General features: G+C 50.4%; 1 protein-coding gene across 2 annotated transcripts in view; it reads left to right on the forward strand.

Moving 5' to 3' along the window:
• KIFC3 (kinesin family member C3) overlaps positions 1 to 24892 on the forward strand; it is a 34476-nt gene extending 9584 nt beyond the window's left edge. Inside the window, exons 3-19 of one of the 2 annotated variants that reach the window (XM_063312819.1) lie at positions 1568 to 1764; positions 4005 to 4070; positions 6180 to 6320; positions 6398 to 6637; positions 6740 to 6913; positions 8431 to 8578; positions 8766 to 8896; positions 9071 to 9182; positions 9649 to 9830; positions 10107 to 10211; positions 13107 to 13237; positions 13765 to 13888; positions 14612 to 14741; positions 15998 to 16227; positions 20045 to 20179; positions 21495 to 21591; positions 24533 to 24892. In XM_063312819.1, coding sequence (XP_063168889.1) covers positions 1568 to 1764; positions 4005 to 4070; positions 6180 to 6320; positions 6398 to 6637; positions 6740 to 6913; positions 8431 to 8578; positions 8766 to 8896; positions 9071 to 9182; positions 9649 to 9830; positions 10107 to 10211; positions 13107 to 13237; positions 13765 to 13888; positions 14612 to 14741; positions 15998 to 16227; positions 20045 to 20179; positions 21495 to 21591; positions 24533 to 24558 — 2369 coding nt within the window. In that variant the 3' untranslated portion in view covers positions 24559 to 24892. The remainder of the gene's footprint in view (positions 1 to 1567; positions 1765 to 4004; positions 4071 to 6179; positions 6321 to 6397; positions 6638 to 6739; positions 6914 to 8430; positions 8579 to 8765; positions 8897 to 9070; positions 9183 to 9648; positions 9831 to 10106; positions 10212 to 13106; positions 13238 to 13764; positions 13889 to 14611; positions 14742 to 15997; positions 16228 to 20044; positions 20180 to 21494; positions 21592 to 24532) is intronic. The other variant, XM_063312820.1, reaches the window with a different exon arrangement.

Consider the following 24892-nt stretch of genomic DNA (forward strand, 5'->3'; position numbering starts at 1 on the left):
AGGAAGCCGCACACAATGGACTACGAAATGCCCTGCTGTTTCAGGTTAACTGCCTTTTGTCTTGGCCACCGGTTACCTCTCTTCCTGAGCTGGTTCTCCTCCTCAGAAGAACAGCTGTGCTGCACAGCCAGGGCTAAGTACTGGTGGTGTTGGCTAAGTTGGCAGATGTGTGCTTGCAAGGAGGAGCCATTAATGGAAGGCTTGGGGTAATCTTTCCTGCTATGCCAACTTGTTTTTAGCACAGCGAGTCCCTTCTGTGAGAACATTTCTGTGTTGCTCATCGTTTATTCATTCATTCATTCGCTTATTTATTTGTCATATTTTCTTACCGCCCATCTCCCCCACTCGGGGCTGTTTCTCAGAGAGGTTTTCCTATTAGCTGGCATTTGGCTTTTCTCATATTATTTACCTCGGATTCCCACTAAGACATTCTAGGGATTTTTGTATCTTAAAATCCAGGGTTCTATTTGAGTGTTCTTTGACAGGAAGTTAGAGTGCTGTGGGTGAAGAGCACAGACACGAAGGCCGAGGGGTGCTGCCTTCTCTCCACTTGTGTGGCTGTTGTGGGCTTCCCTCTAGACGTGCTCCTTTCGGGAGTTTGAGGAAGCCGGTGTGATGCAGCCTTTCTGGTCTTTTGTGCCACTTTGTGTCTCTCTCTGGTAATGCTGCTGTGCTTGGAAAGTTGTATTTTTACACGCTTGGTAAACCAGAGGCCCCTGTTTCCTTGTGCAAATGAATTGTGGTTTGGTAACAGATGGAACAATTCAGATTTCTCTCCAACACACTAGAGTATACAAATTGGAGGTAGCTATGTTGGTTGTAAGATGAAATCCAAACAGGCATGTTGATTCAGCAATTGCTAAATTGTTACAAGTGATGAGATTTCAAATTCTCTTAGTTCTGCTTTGAACTAGATATTTAATTTTTTAAAATGTATTGATGTGGTGGAGAAAGGAAAAGGAACTTCAGGGAAGGAACCATTCTCAACGTGCTCCATATGGACAGCAGTTTGGCCAAGGTGTCCTTGGGGGTTCATCCCATGGAAAGTCTCCTTCTGAATGAAATCCCCAGGATTGGTGTAGGGTTTGGCTGCAGGTGTGATTTGCTCCTGCCAGATGGAAAACAGTTCCCGAGTCACAAGGGCTCCTAGGGTAGAGACGGAGGTGAAAGGCCTATTTTGTTTTTGGGAGTACAAATGTCAGAAGAGCCTTGAATCCCTCACCGGCAACTACTCAAGACAAATATCTAAAAGGAATGTTTTTCCACTTGCCGTCCGCTGCTGTGGTGGACAGGCATGGGTGGGGCCCTCTTGGCTGCTGGGTCCCAGGGGGAGCTGGCCACGCACCCCACGTCTCCTGGCAGCAGTGAGCAAATGTCAGGAACCCTCCGGAAGGGGACTCGGCCCTTGCAGTTTCAGCCAGCGGGACCTGCTTGTCAGCTCTGCTGTTCAGGCCCTTCGTGGTGGGAAACGCTGCTTCCCTCCATGCTGTTCTTCCTTAACCCCATTTTATCTGTGGCCAGGCCAGCTCCAGCTCTGTGCTGTGTTCAGTTTCCTATTTTCTAGCAGGAGGAAGAGTCTTTAGTGGGAAACGGGCCAACTTACCAGGGGTGCCTCAGCATCCAGCGGTGCAGAAGTTGGTGACGTCTCGGGCCCAACTGCAAGAGGAGAAGTTGCGGCTGCAGCAACAGTTACTGTTGCTGCAGGAGAAACTTGCTGTGCAAGAGAGCAGCCCACTCACTCGGGCTGCGCAGCTGCGGAACAAGGTATTTTCCTTTGTAGTGGGGTAAGATATGCTCGCTGATCCTCCCGAAACCCTCTGTGGAATCCGCCCTGCGCTGGCATCCCTGCCTGGCACTGCTTTCCGCTCCCTGTCTCTGCAAGGTCGCCCCCCCACAAATCCCCATGGCTGGAGAGAACCGGGAAGCGTCCTCCCCTCCAGTCCTCCTGCGCCAGCTGGACCGTCCTAGCAGCCCCCAGACGCTCCTTGCGCCTGCCGTCTCTGTGGCTCAGCATCACTCCTGTGTTCGCGTGAGTTTAATGCAAAGACCCAGAGGCTGTGCTTACACCGTGCCCTTAATCACCGTGACTAAAGGCACAACACCTGCATTCATATAATACACTGAACTTGGTTCATTTTAACTCAGGCTGATGTGTCTGGGTGTCCAAGCGTGTTATCGAAAACCACAACAAAAACAGAGGAAAAAATAATAATTCAGCTGAGAAATTGGAGGGTGGGGACCCAAAGAAAATCATACCCAAAATGTACAGCGAAAAATGCATACAGCTTTTAAAATGCCCCGCTGCTATATTAAGAGTTGTAGAATTGGAAGGGGCTTCTAAGCCGTATTCCTACATGCAGAGCCAAGATTCTTCTGCCCGACTCAGGGAACCCTAAACAGAAGTCCAAGCCCCTCTCTCTCTTTTGAGGGCGGGGGAAGCCTAGCTGGCGCATAGCAACGGTCGCCTGCTTCCCCCTGGTTGTGTACGCATTTCCCTTTGGGCTGTGAGGCTCTTGGGTCCAGGTCACTCGTGGAAGTTACTGCCTCGGGTGAGAGCCTAAACCACGCTCCAGCAGGCATTTGGGGCTAAGAATTGCTTGAGCAGATCCAGCTTGTCCGATCTTGTTCCTGAAGAAGGGGAGCTGGGCTGCTTCTGCTTTCCCCCTTCAGATCATTCCAGCCCGAACAGTCGCGCGCTTCCTTTTCAGCCCTGGGCATTGGAGGCTCGCGATATCCGCAGGCAGTCCACTGGGCCAGGAATGTCCCTGTGCTCTCCAGTGGGCCAAAAACCTGTGCCTAACCCGCAGCGCTTCTGCTGGAGAAGCAGCTTCAATATCCCTTTCCACATATGCATAAAATGAACCCCCCCCTGGGATGTGCTTTTGTCTTGGCAAGTGTAGGATCTCCTGTTTTCCTCCCCGAAGAAGTGTTCCCTTTTCATTATACAAGCCTCCACCTGCTGCCTGTTTCCCCATTTCCTTCTTGTCCCTCTGAGGGAACTTGGCCTCCATGTCATCATATAATTCTGGGCTGTTTTGTTCCGGAGCCCCCAAACCAATTCCAGCTCACCAGCATGCCTGAACACTTGATCAGCCCTTGATCGGGCCCCTTTCGGTTAATCTGCAGTTCCAGACAGGTAGAAACATCAGGACGCGCACTGATTCCTTGTAGCTGCCTGGCTCGGGAAACTGACACTTGAGTTGGCTAAATTCCAATCATGGCTTGTAGAAGAGAAATGGCAAAGAAGGAATGACCCGTTTGATCTGCAGCTGTGGTTGGCTGCAGCAAATGATCTTAAGTGCTTAGGAAATGCCGAAGCGTGTGGAGCTGCCCCCCCCCCCTTTAGCTCCCACTTGGCCTTCCCAAGTCAGGCCGAGGTCTCTCCGACTCTACTCTGGGCCTCACTACCATCTGTTCACGTGTAACTTTCTCAGCCCTTTGATCCCATTTGCAGGCTCTTGGCTTTTTCATTGTTGCACAGCATTTTTTGACTGTGCTATAGATGGAAAGAGGTGGAAGGACTCTCCTTGGGCCCAGTCTCTGGTGAGACCGAGCTTTGTGTTCACTTTGTGCTTCCTGCTCTTTCAACGGATGCTGGGAGACTTGCTCTCACAGCTGTCGTCGTTGCGTGCAGCAGCCTTTGCGGGCAGTGTGTGCAAGAGGGGCATTTCCAGCCCCACAGGCACCCTTAGCAATTGAGATCTACAGCTCAAGGTGACTTTTGTAGGGGCGGGCTGTCAGAATTAAATCGTAAGTCTGATGTTTTGGGTATGCCAGTGGGAATTAAATGTCTTATTCAAGACTGACAGCTGAGCTGTGTTGACTACAAATGGCAGGATTGGAGCTGAGAGGCCAGAGCCCAGCTTCAGAGAACTTCAAATAACTGAGACTGGAAAACATGCTTATTGAATCACAGAAGTTGATGGGTGGAATTTAACTTACCATTTTCACGCTCCTGGTGCAGAAATGAATGCTGCACCTCAGTCCCTCTTTTGCATTGGCAGACAGAAAGCCTGAAGGACAGGCTCCCAAAGCCGGCTCAGGAGATGAACAGTCTTCATTCTGCGCTGGTGAGTTGTAGATCCTCTTGCTTTTTGTTTGGTTCCAGTGAGGACTTCCCAGAGGTCTTGCCGCATCTGACCGTTTGCTCAGAGAGGCAGAATGACAACTGCTTCAAACCAAGTGAATTCCATTTATGCGTGGGATGCAGCCTTCAATAATGGAAGGAATTCCAGATAGTATGCATAGTATTTTTCTGAAACTCACTGGGGGGTTGGAATTGTTTGACAACCCCAGTAGTTATCAGTAACCAACTGACCATAGCATTTGTATGTCGAAGCTTCCAAAAACTGATGCGACTTATGGGAAGTGCAGCACATTGAATTGTTAACCTTGCATTGTTTCTGAAGCTCACAAAACCTGGTTTGAAGCAGGCACATCCTACTCACATTTAGGCAGATATCAGCACCACTGCCGGCCTTTCTTTCTTGTGCTGGTCCTTTGTGAAAGGGCTGTGCTTAGCCAAGCTGTGTGCATCACTTCGTTGAAGTCTTCTCCCCTTTGAAGTGTTAATTCGGTGGATAAAGCATCTTCCTCTACTGCCTCATTGTTCCTGTGCGTCCTTCCTGCCTTGTTTTTTCCCCAAGCCCTTCTTTTACGGTAGCTTTCTGTTCTTGGAGCCCTCAAGAGGTACTGGGCTACAAATTCCATCATCTACAACCAGCAAGACTGGGCAAGTTGGCTGGGGGTGATAGGAATTGTAGGCCAGTTGGGGGAAGCTATGAATTGGTGCTGGTCAGGAGAAAATCCCCTTTGTCGGGGGGGGGATATTTTTGTTAAAAGAAAAGGCCTGGGCAGGGCAGAGCAGGCGGCTTGCTTGGAGTTGCCAGAGTGTGGGAAGGAGGTGGCCAGCTCTGCTTTGGAACCCCTGCGGGCAAGTTGCCTGCCTGGAGAACTCTGGTCGGTCTTCTGAGAAATGAGCCCAAAGAGCGGGAACTAAGGAACACTCCGGATGGGAAAATAAGTATAGGAAGCCAAAGTATATCCCTGTCATATCTATGTTAATATTTTACAGTAAAGGCAATGTTGTATACAATGCAACATTCGTCCATACAAATTATATGGGTGTTGGTCTGAAGGGAAAATAATAATTAACGCCCCTGCACGCCTGCTTTTTATTGCTAGATCAGTTTGACTGATTCACGGGGTTTGTTTACTTGGCTGCATTCATTTGGGGCGGCTCACTGCCCAAGGATGACACCGACAGGTGTTTGCATTGCGCACGGCGTCCCAGCCCATTCACCTGATCCTCGGGGCTTGTTTATAGCGAGGCTGTGCTAGTCTGGCTGGCGAGTCATCAGGTCCTTTCCTTCTGGGCCAGTCTTTGCTGAGTCTCCTGATGTCTTCCAAAGATTGCCAGGGAACAGCTCCCTCGTGCCCCAGCCTTCCTTCATACCGAGCACGGCAGTGCTGGCTGCCTCCTAGAATTATTTACTATCTGAGTATCCACAGCAGAGACCATGCATTTAGGTGACACACGTACTTAATTCAGTTTTCTGTTGTTTCAGACTGTAACATTTCACCAAGGGTAAATGCATTGGAAACTAATGCTGTATCCAAATAAACAAAAGAGGTCTAGAAGTTGAGGCAACGGGCTAGAAATCGGGACACTGAGAGTTCTGGCCCCGCCTGAGGCATGAAAGCCGGCTGGGAGGCCTTGGGCCAGTCACTCTCTTTCAGCCCAACCCACCTCACAGGGTTGTTGCTGTGGGGAAAATAGGAGGAGGAAGGAGTATTTGGTATGTTCACTGCCTTGAGTTATTTGTAAAAATAATAAAGGCGGGATAGAAAAGGGATAGAAAATAAACAAATCTTAATCTTCACCCATGCACCATATTTATAATTAAATTCAATTAGATGAGGGATGATGCTCTTTCCACATCGGTTCAGAGGGTGGGCATTTCTTATCAGATACTTGCAGTTCTCATTTTGTCATGAAGGGTTTTCAGAAACAGTGATGAGGTAAAATAAGCTCTGAAACTTTCCACTGTTTTTTTAAATGGAAAACTGCTCTTACTGTCTGGCATTTTCTCCAGGAGGCGGCCTGGCCTCTTAAAGAGTCAGTGCCGTCCAGAGCAGATGCTCCCCTGACTTCTGTTCATCTCCTGTGCTCTCCTCAGGGTGGCACAGACCTGGAGAAGCACCGGGACCTCTTGATTGCAGAGAATGCACACTTAAAGCAGGAGATGAAGCGGTGTGAGGCCCAGCTGCAGGAGCTGAGGAAGCCCTCGGCAAGGTGCTCCGACTGCACACACGGCCAGGTGAAGCACGGCTCCTCTCCGACTGGCTCTCTAGCGGGCGGACCTGTCCTTAGGCGCCTTCTCCCTTCCTCCTGCAGGAGAACGTGAAGTTGCAGGAGAAGCTGGCGCAAGTAAGGCAGGAAGCGGAAGAAGTGAAAGGACGCCTCTCGGAGCTGGACCTGGAGGTGGAGCAGAAAACCAACCGTCTGGCGGAGGTAGAACTGCGGCTGAAGGACTCCTTGGCAGAGAGGGCCGAGGAGGAGGAGCGGCTGAGCCGGAGGCTGCGGGACAGCCAGGAGGTGATAGCCAGCCTCAGGGCCCAGCCTCACCAGGTCAAGGTGGGGACGGCGTTGCACGGCGCTTGGCAGGCAGACGGGGTGCGTGGTCCAAGACCTGGCCCTCTCCCCGTTTCCAACTCCGGAGTGTTCTGCCTCCTGCAGTATGTCATCCGAACGGTGGAAGTGGAGTCCTCCAAGACCAGGCAAGCCCTCTGTGAAGCCCAGTCTCGGAACCAGTACTTGCAGGACCAGGTTGGGATGCAGAAGCAGGTGCTGAAGGAGATGGAGCAGCAGCTGCAGAGTTCCCAGAAGGCAGCAGCTCAGCTCAGGGCCCAGGTGAGCCCCCTGTGTACGAAGGAAGGGGAAGAGGGGGCAAGAAGGCTGCGGGGCGGAGGTGGGAAGAAAGGGAGGCCTTCCGGGCTATTCTTGCTCGGGGGACTAAGGACCCCGCCGGTGCTTTTTTGTCTCTGGCTCCTGGTCCCAGTTGGTGTAGCTCCCCTTCCTCTTTGTTTGCTGCTGCAGCTTGACCCAGCAGGGCACACGCTGTGGGTCCTTCGACTCTCAAGCCTTAGTCTCCTGAGGTGCCCCAAAGTACAGATAGTCCTCAACTTACAACCATTTGTTCAACGATCGTTCAGAGTTATGATGGCGTTGAACGAATGGTGGTTATGACCAGTCCTCGGAGTTCCGTTCATCCCAGCACCCCTGCAGTCACGTGATCATGATCCAGGTGCTTGGCAACCCATTAGCACTTACAACTGGTTACAGCGTCCCGAGATCACGTGATTGCCATTTTCAACCTTCCCCAGAAAGACAAAGGGAAGCCGTCAGGGAAGATCAAAGGCCCTGGGGTAAGTCTCCCCCACCCGCGCACCCTCCCCAGATCCTCTGCACTCACGCCGCACCAGCAATTTGCATACTCTCCCTGACCCACACCTCTCACACACCCGTGCCGCACCCTTGCACAACCTCCCTGACCCTCATGCACCTCCTTGCACCCTCCCTGACCTTTGCCACACCAATCGCACATCTCCGCACTCTCCCCAACCTGTGCCATGCCTCTTGCACACCCCCTCGCACCCTCCCTGACCCTCACTGCACCAATTATGCAGGCTCCCCGACCTGCACCCCGCCTCTCGCACCCCCTCACAACCTCACACACCCTCCCCAACCTGTGCTGCACCCTTGTGCACCTCCTAGCACCCTCCCCAACCCGCGCAGCACCCTCACGCACTCTCCCCAGCCCTCTCCCACATCTCCGCACACCCCCTCAGTCCCTCCCCCACCCGTCAACAGCCACTTGCCTGCCTGCCGGCCTGAGACTTGCAACTTCCTGCTGGCTTCCCCACTGACTTTGGTTGTGGGAAGTCGGCAGGAAGTTGCCTCGCCTCACGACCATGGGATTTGGTTAACAGCGGCAAATGGGACTGCCGGGATTGCCATCGCTTTACAGTTGCATTGCTTAATGATGGAAATTCTGGTCCCAGTTGCTGTCGTAAGTTGAGGACTACCTGTGGGCAGAATTTCATTCCTGGATTCTAGGAGGATGGAAGCTTTCTAGTGCTGCAGATAAAATAGTATTGCATAGCTCGTTCTGTCCCTCCTGAACAGAGTTTTGGGGCAAAACAAAGATGAGAAAAAAGAAGGGAGAATGTGGGAAAGTTGCATCGCCTGCCCTCCCTCTCTAAAAGCTTGTGAGGCGGAGCAATTGCACAGTAAAAGCCCTGTCTGGACACGCCCCTCGATCCTTTTCATAAGCGGTAGAAAAAGCCGCCCAGGTCCCGCTAGAGGTGCAGGAGGGAAAAGAAGTCTGTCTTCCTCAACCGCAGAACTTAACCTGGTCCATCTTCTAGGTCAGGGTGTATGAATCTGAGCTAGAACGGTCCCACGAGCAGATGCTGGAGGAGATGCAGAACGTGGAGGAGGACAAGAACCGAGCCATTGAAGAAGCTTTTGCTCGAGCACAAGCAGAAATGAAGGCTGTCCACGAAAACCTGGCAGGTGATCCCTTTTGAACCGGAGGAACGTTCCTCTGCTGGATCGGATTGGCTTTCCGAGAGGCAGTCAGAGGTTCCTGAGCCGCCCGATTGTGGCACTGCTGGAAGAGGGGTGGCGGCTGGTGGAAGTGGGCACTCTCCAGGCAGCTCTTCGAAGCATCCTCCTGAGTGTGCCCTTGTGTCTTTTGCAGGAGTGCGGACCAACCTGCGCACACTCCAGCCAGCTCTTCGCACTCTCACCAATGACTACAATGGCTTAAAGCGCCAAGTCAGAGAGTTCCCTGCTCTGCTTCAAGAAGCCTTACGGAGCACCAAGGCTGAGGTTAGCCAACCAGCAGAACGTTCCTCTCTCTTTCCCGCTGCAAACTTCCTTCTTCACATCCCAAAGGGATCGTTCTAACGTTCCTAAGAAGAAGAGGGGGCCTTGGGGTGACGGGAAGGGCCAGGGCTCTCCTGGGGACACCTGAACTCCTAACGCGGATTGTCTCTCTCCAAGATCGGGCAAGCCATTGAAGAGGTGAGCAGCACCAATCAGGAGCTGCTGAGGAAATACAGAAAGGAGCTGCAGCTCCGGAAGAAATGTCATGACGAGCTGGTGCGGTTGAAAGGTGTGCCCCTCCATTGTGCGCCCATTGGGGCCGAGCAGAGATGCCAGCTGAGGGCCTTGAGTTGGAGCCCAAGTTGCTGATTTGGGGTGGGGTGGGGGGCTTGCCTGGTTCTGGGAGAGAATGACTTGATTGCACCTGGAGGGTGGAGGGGATGCCTGAGTGGGTCTCCGGGAGGCTGGAAGTAGGGACCTAAGCCAGACTTCGTTCCTCAGTAGCAAGATATTCCCTGGGAATACCATAGGGCCGGGTGAACAGAGATTTACCTGGCAGAGCTCTTGGGTTGGGAAACATCTGCTCCAGTTCTTTATCTGTGTTCAGAGTCCCAGAATTTAATGAAACTGAATCCTCTTGCACAGCCAGTGAACTTTTGGCTTTGTTCACTTCAGCAGCGTAATTTGGGGAAGGGCTCCAGTTTGTTTCTGTTGTTGTTGTTACAAATTACAGGCTCTCTCATTTCCTTTTGAAGGTAATATCCGAGTGTTTGGCCGTGTTAGGCCAATACGAACAGAGGATGGTGAAGGGCCAGAAGCTGTAAGTGCGGTGACGTTTGATCCTGATGATGACGCTGTCCTGCATCTGATGCACAAAGGGAAGCTGGCATCATTTGAACTGGACAAAGTTTTTCGCCCGGAAGCAACTCAGGAAGACGTGAGTGAGTCCTTCTGTGTCAGAGAATCAGGGTGCCTGGAACGAAACTCATTTGCCGTATTCCTGAACTAGGGATTCCTAGGGACGATGCTCCCCTATTTATCCGCAGATGAATAAGAACAGATCGTCCCTGTAATAGCTCTTCTTTCTGCTTCACTTGACATTTCCAGAAGCTCTTGGTTTAGAGGGACAGTCCGTGAGAATGTGTCTCAGGAGACGGTTTTCAGCAGTGGGGCACTCCTTCACTGGTAATCGTGCGTATGTTGCTTTCCAAAGGTCTTCCGAGAAGTTCAGGCTCTGATCACATCGTGCATTGATGGTTACAACGTTTGTATTTTTGCCTATGGACAAACGGGTGCTGGGAAGACGTACACAATGGAGGTGAGCCGCTTCCATTTTCTGCCCCCTTGGTATTCTGCCACTCCTGTTCTTCCTGCCTGCTGCAGCCTAACGGGGTTGGTTTCAGAGAGCCCGTGCAAAATGCCACTGATGGGGCTGGGAAGAGAATCTATGATGGCATATCGGCCACTATCCAGTTCCTTCACTCTCACGTCCTAGGACTTAATTTCTATTCACTGATCATCCTTGTTGCTTTCCTCTGAACTTGTTCTAGTTCATCTGAACCTTCTAAAAAAAATGTGTCCAGAATTGGACATGTTTTCATTGGTGGACCTATACCAATGCAGCATAAAGTGGAACTTTGACTTCTATGGTTTGGAAAATGTACTTCTGTTGATATAATTGCATTTGTCTTTTTCTGCAGTCATAGTACCCTGTTGACTCATACTCAGTTTCTAAACTTCAAAGCTGGGTATCCCCCATTCTGCACCTGTGCATTTGATTTTTTGTGCCAAAAGTGAAGAATTTTGCATTTTTCTCCCTTAGATTTCAGTCACTTTCAGCCCATTTCTCTAGCGTATCAGGATAATTTGAATGTTTTTTCTGTCTTCTAGAACATTAAGTGTCCCACCCAATGCTGTGTTGTCTGCAAATTTGATAAACAGGCTCTTCACCCAAGTCATTAATAAAAAATAGCGGAGAGTAGAGGAACTTAACTCTTTCATATCACTTCATCCACTTGCATCTACTTCCAATGGGGGGGGGGCACTGAGGAGCACTGTTTTGGGTGCAGGTTCCAAATCAGCCCCATACCCATTCAGTTGCCAGGTCACCCAGCCCAGAGCTCACTTGCCTGTCCATCAGATGTCCTCGGGCTTAAAGCCCCACTGAAATTGCAAACATCCACCACATATCACCATTGATCATTCTGGGTGTGTTACTTGTCTGCAGGCGCTTATGTTTGGGAAACAGGTGATAACATTTATCATGGTCGTAGATCAGCATCATAAAAGAAACAAACTGTCCATGTAAATATACAGTATAGCGCATATAAAACTAGGGGAAAGAAATACTCCAAGCCAACAGAGTCAGTTTTTTCAGTGGTGAGAGAGAAATACAAGTATATTTGGGGTTTTGGGGACCTGAACAGTTTTTTCAGACATTAGTGGCAATGGGGGGCAGAACTATGTATGTATTTATTTATTTATTTATTCAATTTATAGAGCTGCCCATCTCACATTCATGACTCTGGGCAACTTAAAAACATAAAACAGTAGCAAAAAATAAACAAACAACTGTACAGACAATACGAATGTTAAAAACAACTAAACAATTAAAAGCCATACAGCACAGTCACTGGGAAAGCACAGACACCGAAGAATAGTACAACCATTGCACGGATTCCACACCACTCTCTGAGGCCCAGGCCAGGTGGCGAAGCGAGCTCTTTTAGGCCTCTCCTAGAAAGCTAGCTTTCTGGAGGTTTCTGTGGGTTTTTCAGTCAAAAGGGATAACACTTTCTTTTCATCTGACTGGCCAGAACAATTTAGCACAGCCTTTCTCAACTTTTTGACTCTGGAGGAACCCTTGAACTATTTTGCAAGCCTCAGGGACCCCCTGTGCATGCAGGCTCAAAGATAGGCCAGATGTTACAAAATTATTATATTCACTTTGTGGGTAGGCCTGTAAACTTTCTTAAACTGAAAATAAAGAATGAAATTTATGTCTTTAATGTGAAGTGGCCCAAATTGGAACTAATTTTTTGAATAAATTGTGATCTCCCAGGGAACCCCTAGTGACCTCTCACGAAACTCTGGAGATCCACAGAACCCTGGTTGAGGAACCCTGATTTAGCAGAAGAGAGCAATTAAGTCTGAACACCAGCTGGAGTAGAGAGGGCAGTGCAATAGCGCATGTGTGATTATCTCAGCATCGCCCAGCTGGCAAGGCTGTATTCGTTCCTACCACAGAGAAGGAGGGTTTTGACCTCTTCGTTGAATGGACCTCTTGCTGGGATGTTGTGGAGTGGCGTGGAGAGAGAGATTGTACATGAAACCAGTAATCTGCATGAACCATTCATGCCACTTTGGATACAGTGGACTTTATCCATTATTTTGTAGTGATGTTTAGAGGAAGAGCTTGTCTAAAGTAAACTGAGCTCTGTTAACCAAGGTTAACTATGTTTTATTTATTTATTTATTTATTTATTTGATTTCTATAGCCGCCCATCTCAACAAGTGACTTTGCAAAGGAAATAATGATGGGCAGGGAATGAATTTGAAATACATACATACATACAATACCTGACTGCTGGCCTTTTTTGAACTCTGCCAAGTTCAGAAACCAATTTCCAGGAAGGGTGGCAAAAAGGATTATATTAAGAAATTGGAAAAGTGATATTATTCCAGATGTCAAGGAATGGCGGTATTTTCTACGAATGGAGGGATGCATCAATACGTCTTACTAGGGCAGAGATTCTGTAATGTCCTACAGCGGTACCATGTGTTGCTCATATTGTAGTAGTGAATTCATTGCTAAACCAGTGACTGTTGAGAAGTATAAAATGTTAGATTTTTTTTCTTTTCCTTCTTGGTTTGTATTTTTTAGTTTGTACATTTAATTGTTTTTAGTTTTATTTTTTTCTTCAAGAAAATAAATATATATTTTTTTTTAAAGGAAGGAAGAGTGGTTTGCCTCCACCAGACCCTTGGCCTTGACTAGCACCAGTTGCAGGCTGTCCTTCCAGGGCTGCTCCCCCCGTGCTTGGAAAAGAGGGCAGGGAGGGAGCTGGCCTGTCATCAGAATGCCAAGATCTGTTTCTTCAGGGTGCCCCTAATACTGCCACTCAGGAGGCATCTCTGAAACGGCCACTTCCGGTTTCTTCACTCCTGGAAGTCCTTTCCTTTTGACAAAATGCACACCTGTCTTTCTCATCAGGGGACCCTGGAAAACCCTGGGATCAACCAGAGGGCTCTGCGGCTTCTCTTCTCCGAAGTGCAGTCCAAAGCCCCTGACTGGAACTACAGGATCACTGTCAGTGTGGCTGAAATCTATAATGAAGCTCTCAGGTAACAGCAGGAAACCGGGTCTCTGGCAGGGCTGTGCCGCAGCCGGATTTGGTTTGCAAGAGGTGCGTTGGAGTTTGTGGGAGGACGACCACAGCCCCTGGTGCAACTCATCAGCACCACAACCGCGGTTTTTGCAGGGAGGCTTCAGAGTTGCGCTCAGGGATGTTCCAAAGCTTTGACTCTCTCTGAGCTGCATCGTGCCAGAGCAGCCACGCTTCCAGCCAGGCTGGTTTGTTGTGGCTTGTCTGACTTCATTCGGGTTAGAGAGTAAAACCTTTGGACTAAAACAAGAGCCTTAGTTCTGGGGTTTCCTTCCCTTCCTCCTGCAAAATGGCATTGAATGGGGTTTGGGGTTGGGCCCAAGCAGAGGCCCATTCTTCTCTTTCATTTGCATCTTAATAACGGGCAGTTGCTTCCATCTCTGCCTTTTGGCCATTGTGGCTTTCTGCATCGCTCCCTTTCTCCCTGGATGAATGCGTTCTCCTGGGGTGACCGTGACTGCAGGACTTCCACTGTCTCCTTTTCAGAGATTTGCTTGGAAAGGAGCCTCAGGAGAAGCTGGAGATCAGACTCTGCCCAGACGGCAGTGGGCAGCTCTATGTTCCAGGCTTGACAGAGTTCCCCGTTCATAGCGTTGAAGACATCAACCAGGTTAGCAGAGGACCGGAGGGGGTTCCTGGCCTGCCAGTTCCACCAGGGAAGGGATGTGCCATCAGGTGGAATCCTCTGCCTGGACCTGTTCCTGAGATGGAGCTTTAGATTACCCTGAAGGAAGAGGAAGGCGTTCGTGCAGATAAGATGGCCTCAGCCAGGGAGTTTCAACCTCAGCAACTTTAAGCTGGGTGGACTTCCAGAATCTCCCAGCCAGCTTGCTTCAGATTTTAACAGCCGCAAAATTTGTGTGTTAGGGGCTCCACCATGCTTTGGTGTAAGGGAAACAGTGTCTGAAAAGCTCCGGAGTCATTCCTGGTGCTTAGTCCTCCTACCAGACAGCTGACTACCCTGCCAAGGCTTCAGCTGATGAGAAAAAGGGGAGTGGAAGGCTGAAAATAGGGGGATTAAGCTGATTCTCTCAGTCCCCCAAAGGTCGCTCCCAGCCAAGAAAGCTAATTCTCAGAATCTCATTAGTCAGGTTTATTGCATGGAAAATGGGTTGCAGAGTTTGGGTGCTGAACATGTGCTCTTCCACCTCCACTGGGTTTGTTAGGGCAGGGTCTCCTTGATGCCTCTGATCCTCTTTCTAACTCGCTTGATGGAGGGAAGACGTTGCTATCCATTTGCCTGCCAACTCGTCCGGCCCTGCAGGATTCTGCGGATGTAATTCTGGTTTGCGGGCCCAGGGAATTCCGTTACAGTTTCTCCACCCTCCCGCAGGTCTTTGACTCTGGTCATATCAACCGAGCAACTGAGTGCACCTACCTCAATGAACACAGCTCCAGATCGCACGCCCTCCTCATGGTCACAGTGAGGGGAATCGACCGCAGCACAGGAATAAGAACCACAGGTTGGTATGGATTCTGCATCTGGCTCAGAATGAATTGCTGAACTGGGGGAACATCAGTGAGTTGCCGGCCGGTGTGGCTGAGGGCGGGGGGCAGACCATGTTTGGAGCTCCTGCAGTAGCCGGCCGCGTACCGAGAAGAGATGGACCCCCACCCTGGACTGCGAGTCCTTCCACAGCTGCATAGCAAGGGAGGCTGCTTCTCTCTGGTTCTCTGTAACCCTAATGTCGTCCAACTTTGTTTTAGAAAGCTAAGTCTTCAAGAACTCCTGTGCATTTGAATGTATGTTGTATCAACACAAATGTGTACACTTTTTAAAACATATTTCTACATTACAAAATTCAGAGAAGTGCAAATGGTAAAGGATAATTGCACCCTAGTACGTATATTACTTCGAGATGTTCGGCTTAGATTGTTCCACGTTAACACGCAAGCCACACGGATTTCACGCCCATCCCTGTGTGCAGCAGGTGGGTCACTCTGGGACCGTTGCTCATCCAGGCAACCTGAACACGCAGACGAGGGCTTTTTTTTTTTCAGTCTGGGGAATGGCATCCTGTCTGCCAGTTGAGCCGTGTGTAAAATGCCCCATACCATCCATCTCCACTGTGGGCTGTGCTTGAGCAAGCTTTAAAAAATGGTGTCAGTGTAACATGTTAGAACTCCTCCTTGGAAGTTAGTTGAGATTCAGTGCTGTGGTGTGCTAAATAAGAATGGAGGAATTCAGAACAGAGGAAATCTTCCCATATTTATGCTGAAACACGGAAAAGAGGAGCAGCTTGCTTTCAGTGTGTGGGTGACAGAGGAGTCCCTTTATCAAGTGAGAACATCAGTCCATCTTGTGCAGGTTAAGACTGATGTCAGTCGGTTTGGTGAACGAGTGGAAGTCTGCAGCGAGAGCAGACGGGGTGCGGTCCTAGGGCCACCCAGTTTGATTTTAAGCGGCCTTTGCAGGGGATCAGTTCAAGCCTCTGGTAAGGGCTGCCTGTTCCCTGGAGACAGGAGGGGGTGCAGAAAGATAAAGCGGGGATGGCCGCCACCACCGCCGCCACCGTGCTTTGCCTTGCTCACTGCTGGCCTGTCCCACCCCATCCCCCAAAGCTTACCTTGCAGACACAGCCTGGTTTACAGCTTGAGACGATCTTGGATGGACCTTGGTCTTCCAGGAAGTGGGCAGGTGAGCCCAGCGTCTTGTTGGCATAGTTACAATAAATAACCTTCGGATTGCAGCTTAAGCATCTGCCTTCTCACCTCCTAGGAAAGCTGAATTTAGTAGACCTGGCAGGATCTGAGCGTGTGGGCAGATCTGGTGCAGAAGGGAACAGGTTGCGTGAGGCCCAATACATCAACAAGTCGCTCTCGGCTCTGGGAGATGTGATCCATGCGCTGCGTTCCCGCCAGGGCCATGTGCCGTTCCGCAACTCCAAGCTGACATACCTCCTCCAAGATTCTCTCAGTGGTGAAAGCAAGACCCTCATGATGGTCCAGGTGAGCATTTCCCAGGGAAGGATGGACTTGGCTGGGTTTTTCAGGTGACCCAGGAGAAAACGCAGCTAAGCGTCTTGCGTCTGATGCGCGTGCTGCTTTGATCCTTGTTTCGACGTGTAGGTGTCAGTGGTTGATGTCGCTCTCCAGCCTGCACTGTTTGGATAATTAAAAAAACACTTTTATACGCGTTGTGTGATCTCCCTATTGTGCACACCCTGGTCTAGGCATTCACCCAATCCCCATTTGAAGAAGCAAACTGAAAATCCCTCTCAAAGTTGCAAAGGGGCCCGTGTTCCACTGTGTGCATCTGTTAGGGTGTGGGCCAAGAAGTATTAATGGAAGACTAGATAACATACACAGTAAAACTGATTTTCTGAATGTCTTTATTTATCCAAAGCGGCATTACAGAAGCTCCAAAGGAACTCCAAGGTTTCCAAAACTCTCTGAGAAGAAACCTTAAAGGGGACACCGCCCCACCCCCTGCAATAACCAGTGGAGAATACGGTGCCACTCCTGGACGGGCGGATTCCCATATGAGTTCTCCTTGTTACGTCTCCCTGCGGTTCCTACTTGGTGCACCGATCTTGCTCTTGCATGGTCTCCAAGTGCGCTGCGCTAAAAAGGGGGGCTGATGGTGCCTGTTACAGGTCCGGTTGCAACTGGTAAAGCCCTGCATCACCATCAGCTGGGCAGCTGGGCATCCCGTAGACCGCCTTTTCCAGTCCTTGCCGTCTGCCCCACCAGACAACCAGCGGGTGCCTGTGGGGGGTCCCCAGTGGCCAGGAGGTAGATTGTGAGGGGTCTCCGTGGCAGGCCCCCTCCTCTGGAGCAGCTTCTCTAGGGAGAGCAAACACCCTCATGGCCTCCCAGAAATTGGTGAAGACATGGCTCTTCCCAAACAACTTTAGGGATTAACATGTTCTGATGCCACAGCAATTTTAATCATAATTCAATGTGTTATTTGTGACTCCTTTCTAACATTTAATTTCTAACAATTTAAGCTGCCTAGAGCCCGGCTGGTCTCAGGCGGCAAGATGAATTGGACAAACGAGCAAGTAGATGAACAAACATCATTGAGATGCAGCCTCGCCCTCTAAACCGTCCCGATTTGTGATTCCTGCAGGGAGGCATTGGAGGAGGAGAGCCGCGGTAGATGATGGTGCAAAACACCAGGAGTCCGGAGCACCTTTTCCAACTGGCCAATTTTATTAAAGGGCCTAAGTCTTGTAGTTGCGGCTGTCTCATCGTCAGGCTGTGCTGATGCAGAATTCAGAGGGGGGGGAAGGTGGGAGGACGTTTGAGGAGAAGGAAAAGGCCGGCTTCGTGTTGTGGCTAACGGTGCTGGACTAGGAGCAGCAAGACCCGAGTTCAAGGCTCCCTTAGGCACAAAAGCCGCTAGGGACTCTCAGCCCAGCCCACCTCATAGGTGGTGGTTGTGAGGAAAAGAGGAGGCAGGAGCATTCGGTATGTTCACCACCTTGAGTGATGTACATATAAAAAGATGGAATAAAAATATGATGATGACGAGGGAGGGAGGGAAGACAGGCTAGTTATGGAGAAGCAGTTCCATGTGAAAATCGCCACTCTACACCTCTGATTAAATGAGCTGCAGCTCATGAAATGTGTGCCTTTTAATGAAGTTGGTTAGTGGAATCCTTCTGGTGCTTTGCCACTGAGATGCAGGCAGGGCCAGTTTTCTAACCCTTGGGGAGTCGATTGGGTGCCAGCCCTGGTTCTCGGGCCAGGCAAAGGTGGGCCGCCGCACTAGGGTTAGGGTTAGAGTGTTAGGGTTAACCCTAACCCAGGCGGCTTGGCAGGAGCAGCCAGCCCCTGAACTGGGCAGGGAGTTGGAGCAACCGGGCAGCGTGGGCAGCACCGGGCAAGTCCTCGATGAAGGAAAGGCAGGGGCAGCAACCATCACTTGCGCTCCCCACTCAGTCACTAAGCGATGTCATCAAGCATGACATCACATGACAGCTATCCCTGCAGTCCCTGCTGCCGTCATTAAGTGAGGACGGTGGGTCGGTAACAAGCACCTCCTCACAACTTCCTGCCAGCTTCCAACAACCAAAGTCAGTGGGGAAGCCGGCAGGAAGTTGCAAGTCCCGGGTGGCTCATAAGCAAGCCAGCGGGCAGATAGGCGGCCACTGTCGGGTAGGGGAGGGAGCAAAGGGGCGCGTGGCTGGCCAGGGAGGCCCAGTGGGAGCACGGCAGGGCCTGGGGTGGCTGCTGCCAGGTGGGGGAGGGTACACAAGTGGCCGGGCAGGTGTGTGAGCTGGGTGGGGCTTGGCAAGGGTGTGCAAGTGCCAGAGAGGCATGGTGCGAGCATGACAGGCTTGGGGTGGCTGCTGCTGGCTGTGAGAGAGGTGGAGTCACAGTGCAAGCGCAGTGAGGCTTGGGGAGGGTGCGCGAGTGGCTGTGGAGGCGCAGTGCAAGCACAGCAAGGTTCAGGGAGGGTGCATGGGTGTGGGAGATTTACCCGAGCAGCTCGTGACCTTCCCTGCTGGCTTCCCCATTGACTTTGCTTGTGGGAAGCCGGCAGGGAAGGTTGCAAATGGTGATCATGTGACTGTGGGATGCTGCAACTATCATAAGTGGGAGCCAGTTGCCAAGCGCCCAGATTGCGATCACGTAATCGCGGGGATGCTGGGATGGCTGGAACTTTGAGGACCGGTTGTAACCACCACTCATTCAGCACCATTGTAAATTTGAACAGTTGCTGAACAAGTGGTCATTAAATGAGGACTACCTGTATATAAAATCAATCCTCCATGAATCTTTTTTAATTGACTATCCATAAGTCGTAGTAAAAACTCTGGTTTCACTGAAAGTTCAATTTTAAAATTCTCTGCGTTGCTGTATATATTTGTGTCCAGTATTTTTTCACTTTTTTGCAAGTCCACCATGCATGGTAAAATGTCCCTTTATGCTTTTCACATTTCCAGCAACAGTTAGGTAAAGGTAAAGGTTTCCCTTGACATAAAGTCCAGTCGTGTCCGACTCTAGGGGGCGGTGCTCATCTCCGTTTCAAAGCCTTGGAGCCGGCGTTGTCCATAGGACACTTCCGGGTCATGTGGCCAGCATGACTCACGGAACGCCGTTACCTTCCCGCCGAAGCGGTACCAATTAATCTACTCACATTTGCATGTTTTCGAACTGCTTGGTGTGCAGGAGCTGGGATTAACAACAGGAGCTCACCCCGCCGCGCGGTTTCGAACCGCCGACCTTCCGATCGACAGCTCAGCGGTTTAACCCGCAGCGCCACCGCATCCCTTCCAGCAACAGTTAGAATTACCTTTATACATCTTAGACAGTCTCTCTGGTGACAGATACCAACAGTGCATCATTTTATTGTTCTCTTAAATTGTAAGACAATGTGAATTTCAGTCCTTTTAGCCACATTCTTTCCCATTGATTCATCTGTATATGATGATCAAAATTCTCAGCCCGTTTTATCATGCACTCTTTAACTTGTTCTTCTCCCATTTTAAATCTCAACAGTAATTTATACATTTTAGCAATTACATGATCATCATCTGTACATAATTCCCTTCCACATTCTGTTGGGATTTGGCTTTCTTGTTTCGTCAGTTTGCTTCCTGAGAGGCTCCTGAAACGGGATCCCTTGGTGGCGGTTCTCGGCCAGGGCAACTGAGCCAAGGCCCGTGGCAGCCAGCCTTTTGCCGGGCGGCCTCCTCCCCGCAGCCCGTGGCCCAAAGCAGGCGCCCCCCGTTTTCCCCCCCTTAGCAGCAGCAGCAGCGTCTCCTCCACAAGGCCCTTCAAGCCACGACTGCCCCTTTCTCCTCCTGGTTCCCAGGTTTCTCCGGCTGAGAAGAACACGAGCGAGACACTCTGCTCCCTCAAGTTTGCCGAGAGGGTCCGCTCTGTGGAACTGGGCCCCGGTGCTCGGCGGGCAGAACTGGGCTCCTGGACCAGCCAGGAGCACTTGGAGGTACGGTATGCCTGCCTGCCGGGCTTCTCGGGGCTCCGAGCCGGCAGATTCCCGTTGTTAGAAGCAGCTGTCCCTTCTGACCGCTCCCCTCTGAGCCTTGGAGCGTGGCGGTTCCGCAGACAGAACACTTGGGTCGGCCAAGGGGGTGCAGCCCCCCTGAGTCACCCCCTCAAGGGAACTCCCCTTAGCCCCCTTGGGCGCAGGGGAGGGGCTGCCTTGGCGCGGGTGCTGTTGTGGGAAGAGGGAAGGCGCGGGCTGCTGAAGAACCTTGATCTCCATGTGCCGGTCAATCGCGCCAGCCCCCTCCCGGTGCCAGATCAATGGTGGGGAAGCAGTTTTCAGGGGCTGCCCCTCCACGCTTGTGCTTGAACTGCAAGAGGCCAGATGTGAGGCAGGCAGGGAGACTGCAGCCCGCCTGCTTGCAGAGCAGACTGAGGTGAGCTTGGTGGTAACCCTGGATGGGGGGCACACTCACTGGTGTCTTACAGCAGGGGTGGGCCACAAGCAATCTGTTTTTGGCCCCAAACCCCCCAAGCAGTTGCATCCTCAACTCTCAGGAAAAAAGTGGCTGAATTTCAGGGGCACATTTTTGGGCAAAGACCATAAAGTAAGATTTGAAATGGGAATACAAAATTTTACAAATGAAATGCTCCTCTTAAACCCCTCCACAGCTACAGCCAAAAAAAATGAGCTGAACTTGTTCAGCCCTGCCTTCTGTGGTCAGGGTTCCAGAAGGCTCCGTGTGGCCTGCTGGGAGGATGAGCGAGTGGCCATTACCCAGCCAAAAAAGGTTTCCCACTTCAGTTTTCCCCATTTGCAAAATGTCCTCCGAACTGGACTCCAAGACATGACTGATTTTAAAACACCCAGGCGTTGCGCCCTCTAGCGCAACTGCCCTGAAAGAGCTCCAGATCTGTGTTTACGTGTCTCGTGGAGCCCGGTTTCTCTCGGCCACCTCCTCCAGGCTGGCAGCTTCCGTGTCTTCCTGCATAGGACTCTTCTTCCATGCCCACCAGCAGTTCCAGCCAGATGGGCTTGGCACTCACCCACTGAGGCATGCCATCTCACACCGCCCTGGAATCTGAATCTGGTGTGGCTAAGGGAACTGGCCCAGGCCCAGGCCCAGGCCCGGGCGCAGAGTTCGCAAGAATAAACAGCTTGGATCCTTCAGGCCCAACCAAATCCTAAAACTTGCCCTGATTCTGTATCACGTTCAGCCCCTGGGTGGGGGGAGAGCCCTCGGGTGTGCGATTGCCTTGGCAGACTGAGCCCACTGCCCCATCCACTCTGATCTCCTGTGGCTGCTTGTCTCTAGGCAGAACCCCCCGCCGCCATGCAGCTCTGCGTCCGAACACAGCCTTCCCCTCGAACAGGGCGGTCAAGCTCACTTCGGGCAAAGCTCCAGACTGCGGGTAAGAGCCCCTCTTTAGTCATCAGAGCTTGCTCGGGCTCCTTCCCAGAGAAGGTAACTGCTCCGGCCTTCGCCAAGGGTTGGGCTGAGGTCTGGGGATGGATCTTGGTCTGTTTTGCAGAAGCCTCCTTTGGCATCTGGCAAGCGTGCCCTGGCAGGGTCCTCCTGAGGACACCAAAGGTGCCAGGAATCCTGAAATCAGGTGGGCATCCTTTGTTGCCGTGGGGGTTTTCCTTGCTCTTGCTTACCTCCATGGGTGTGCACAGCAGTGATCCCTGCAGGAATTGGTGGGAAAAAGCAGCCACCCCTCCCCACTCCTGGGGTACCTGAGCGGGATTGCCGAGAGAATGAGCACCTCTCCCACCCACCCTGTTCAGAATCTCACGGAGGGGAAAGCTTGACAGAGCCAAGCTGTGGATGGGGAGGGTCTCCAGGCCTGCCTCTTCAGCCGACACAGCCACTCACGACTCTTGAAACCTCGCCCAACTGCACTGAGGATGGGGGGGCAGAGCGTCTTCCCTGACACTCCCTTGCAGAGCAGCCCTAGGCTTTTTGAGGGCAGAGGTTGTGGCCCCCCTTGCAGGGCTGTCGGAGGCGTCCAAGAGTGGAAGACGGGAGACGGTTCAAGGCGGAGCACAAGAGGCAAGGTGCCCCTGCCTCCTGGTGTAACTGGGCCTAGACGTTTCACAAGCAGCTGAGTCCTGCCAGCTGTCCCAAGAAGGAGAACAGCAGCCGAGTGCCTGATTCAGCCAAGATGGGAGCTGGGTTTGGGGAGCCTTTTGAGGATGCTTAAAAGGAGTCCATAGTCATAGCCTTATTGGGTTGTTCCATATGGAAATGGAACTGTCTGGCAAGTGCAACCAAAGGGCGTATGGCACGGAGGAGTGCAGGATGGAAGGAAGCCTGTAGGCCTCTCAGATGGTCATCTTCATTGCCATGTATCACCCATGTGGTCGTGTGTGCACCATGTTCACAAGCCTCACTAGGAAGATGAGGCAGAAGCCTCTGGAGCATCAGGACAAAAGTCCATCTGGTCATAGTATTAGCCAGATGCTTAGGGGAGACTTAACAGCCATCCCAGAAATTGCGTTCTTCCATTAATGAATGTAGTTTGCATCCATTGGTTGTTCTGTGGGAGAAACTTCAGTTATTCCATTTGATTTCAGACTGGAATTAAGAGATGCTCTGTTTGCCTCCAGGTGAGTGTAGATAAGATGCCCGGATCACGAGATCTTGCTCTGATTAACAAGGTATAACTTCTGCTGTGGCCAGAATGAGAAGAAAAGCAGGATCAATGCTTTCTCTGGTCCTCGGTCAGGGCCACAGTTGATCCTTGTCTGTAGAATTAGCATCAGACTGAGCCTGGGAACAGGCATGAAATCCAAAAATTCCAGTTTCCTTTTAATGTTACTTTTTATTCTTTGCAAGCCAATAGAATGTTGGGAAGAAATTACATAAAGCAGGCTGGGACTTGCCTCTCAGTCTGATTTAATTCTGTAGTCCTGCTCCTGATTTTCTGCAAGAAACTAAGCTACAGAACACAAAAAACTGAAAAAAAAACCTCAGGCTGAGAATAAATGTCCTTTGCATGTTAAAATGGACTTAATATATATAAACAAATATTTTTTTTTACAAAAGTAGAAATTTGGCAGATTTGTCCTGCTTTGTTTCCTTGTCCTGAAATGCTTTTGCATCTGAATCACCAAGGTTGGTTTCTTAAGATTTTTCTCTGTTGGGTTGTAGAAGTGCCTGCTTTTCTTGCTCACAGACTTTCTCGTCTCTTTGATGCTTTCAGCTGCAGATGCAAAAACTGCTTCATTTCCTGAAACACTTTCTGTGCAGGAATCACAGGCTTGATATTGAAGCAATGATCCTCATTGAACGGGTCAAACTTAGTTCTGGTGGGTTATGGAACACAATGTTGGCAGTTTTTAAATTAATTTATTCATTTAATTTTTATCACTGCCCATCTCCCCCCAAAGGAGGGACTCTGGGCGGTTTACAATAAAAAAATGATACAATTATAAAAACAATATATATAAATATGAACAAACAATAAAAATATAAAATATGATAAAATCCAGGTGGACTGAGAAATTCTGCATCAATCGGTGAGTCTAAAGGGCCATTCTAGGGGGCTAGCCATCCCTTTCCCGCTCCAGATGTGCTGGCAGAACCAGGTTTTTAGTTTTTTTTTAAAAGTCCAGGAGCAAGGGGGCTTGTCTCACCTCCAGGGGAAGAATGTTCCAGAGTATTAAGAAATAAAATACAGACTTAATTTTATTCAGAGAAGACAAAACAAATCAATAGAGCTACTTGTCCCTGCTCACTAAAGGCAAAACTGAAATACTTTGGCCACATAATGAGAAGACAGGACAGCCTGGAGAAGATGCTGATGCTAGGGAGAGTGGAGGGCAAAAGGAAGTGGGGCCGACCAAGGGCAAGGTGGATGGATGATATTCTAGAGGTGATGGACTCGTCCCTGGGGGAGCTGGGGGTGTTGACGGCCGACAGGAAGCTCTGGCGTGGGCTGGTCCATGAAGTCACGAAGAGCCGGAAGCGACTGAACGAATAAACACACACACTTGTCCCATTGACCTTAGTGGGTATATTCTAAGAATAATTAGTTAAGCCTGAATCAAACTCCCAATTCTAACCACCCAGAGTCCCCTTTTCGGGAGAGAGGGGCAGTGATAGAAATTTGAAATATAAATAAATAAATTAAATAAATGGAACGCCTGCATCATTTCGATTTACTGTCCGTTCGTGTGACGTTCTGCACAGGGAAAGTTTTGGGGGCAACATGCAGGAGCTGGCTAGCCTGGGTGTGCATGCAGCAAAATGGCAAGTGTATTGGAAAGCAACATTTCCTTAAAATGTCTGTTTGGTGGAATTCCCTGTCAGAGCACAAATGAATTCATTGGTTTCTCTCTCTGTTTTAGGGAAGCTGAGGCCAATTCCTGTATGAAAGTTGATGTAAGGAAAAGGTGTTTCCAAAGAGGACTTTGGGAAGCCATGCCGGCTTTCTAAATCCCCCATCCTGGGCTGGGGCTACAAGCTGCTGTTTCTGGGAATGACAAAGACATCCTAGTGTTTGGATCTGTCATCCCTTGTCCACTGCTGGCAGTGGGGCAGGGCGCTTGGATCCATATGGACTTCAGGAAAGGGTCATTTCCTGATTGACACAGCAAATTTTTAACAGATTTTTTTTAAAAGAGAGCAGAGGTTCTAAACACACTCTGCTCTTATGTACTCTTTCCCTTTCATTTTTATTTGAATAAAAATGTTGCACCCAGTCGGAA

This window comes from Candoia aspera, chromosome 11, assembly GCF_035149785.1.
Source record: "Candoia aspera isolate rCanAsp1 chromosome 11, rCanAsp1.hap2, whole genome shotgun sequence".
NCBI lineage: Eukaryota > Metazoa > Chordata > Lepidosauria > Squamata > Boidae > Candoia > Candoia aspera.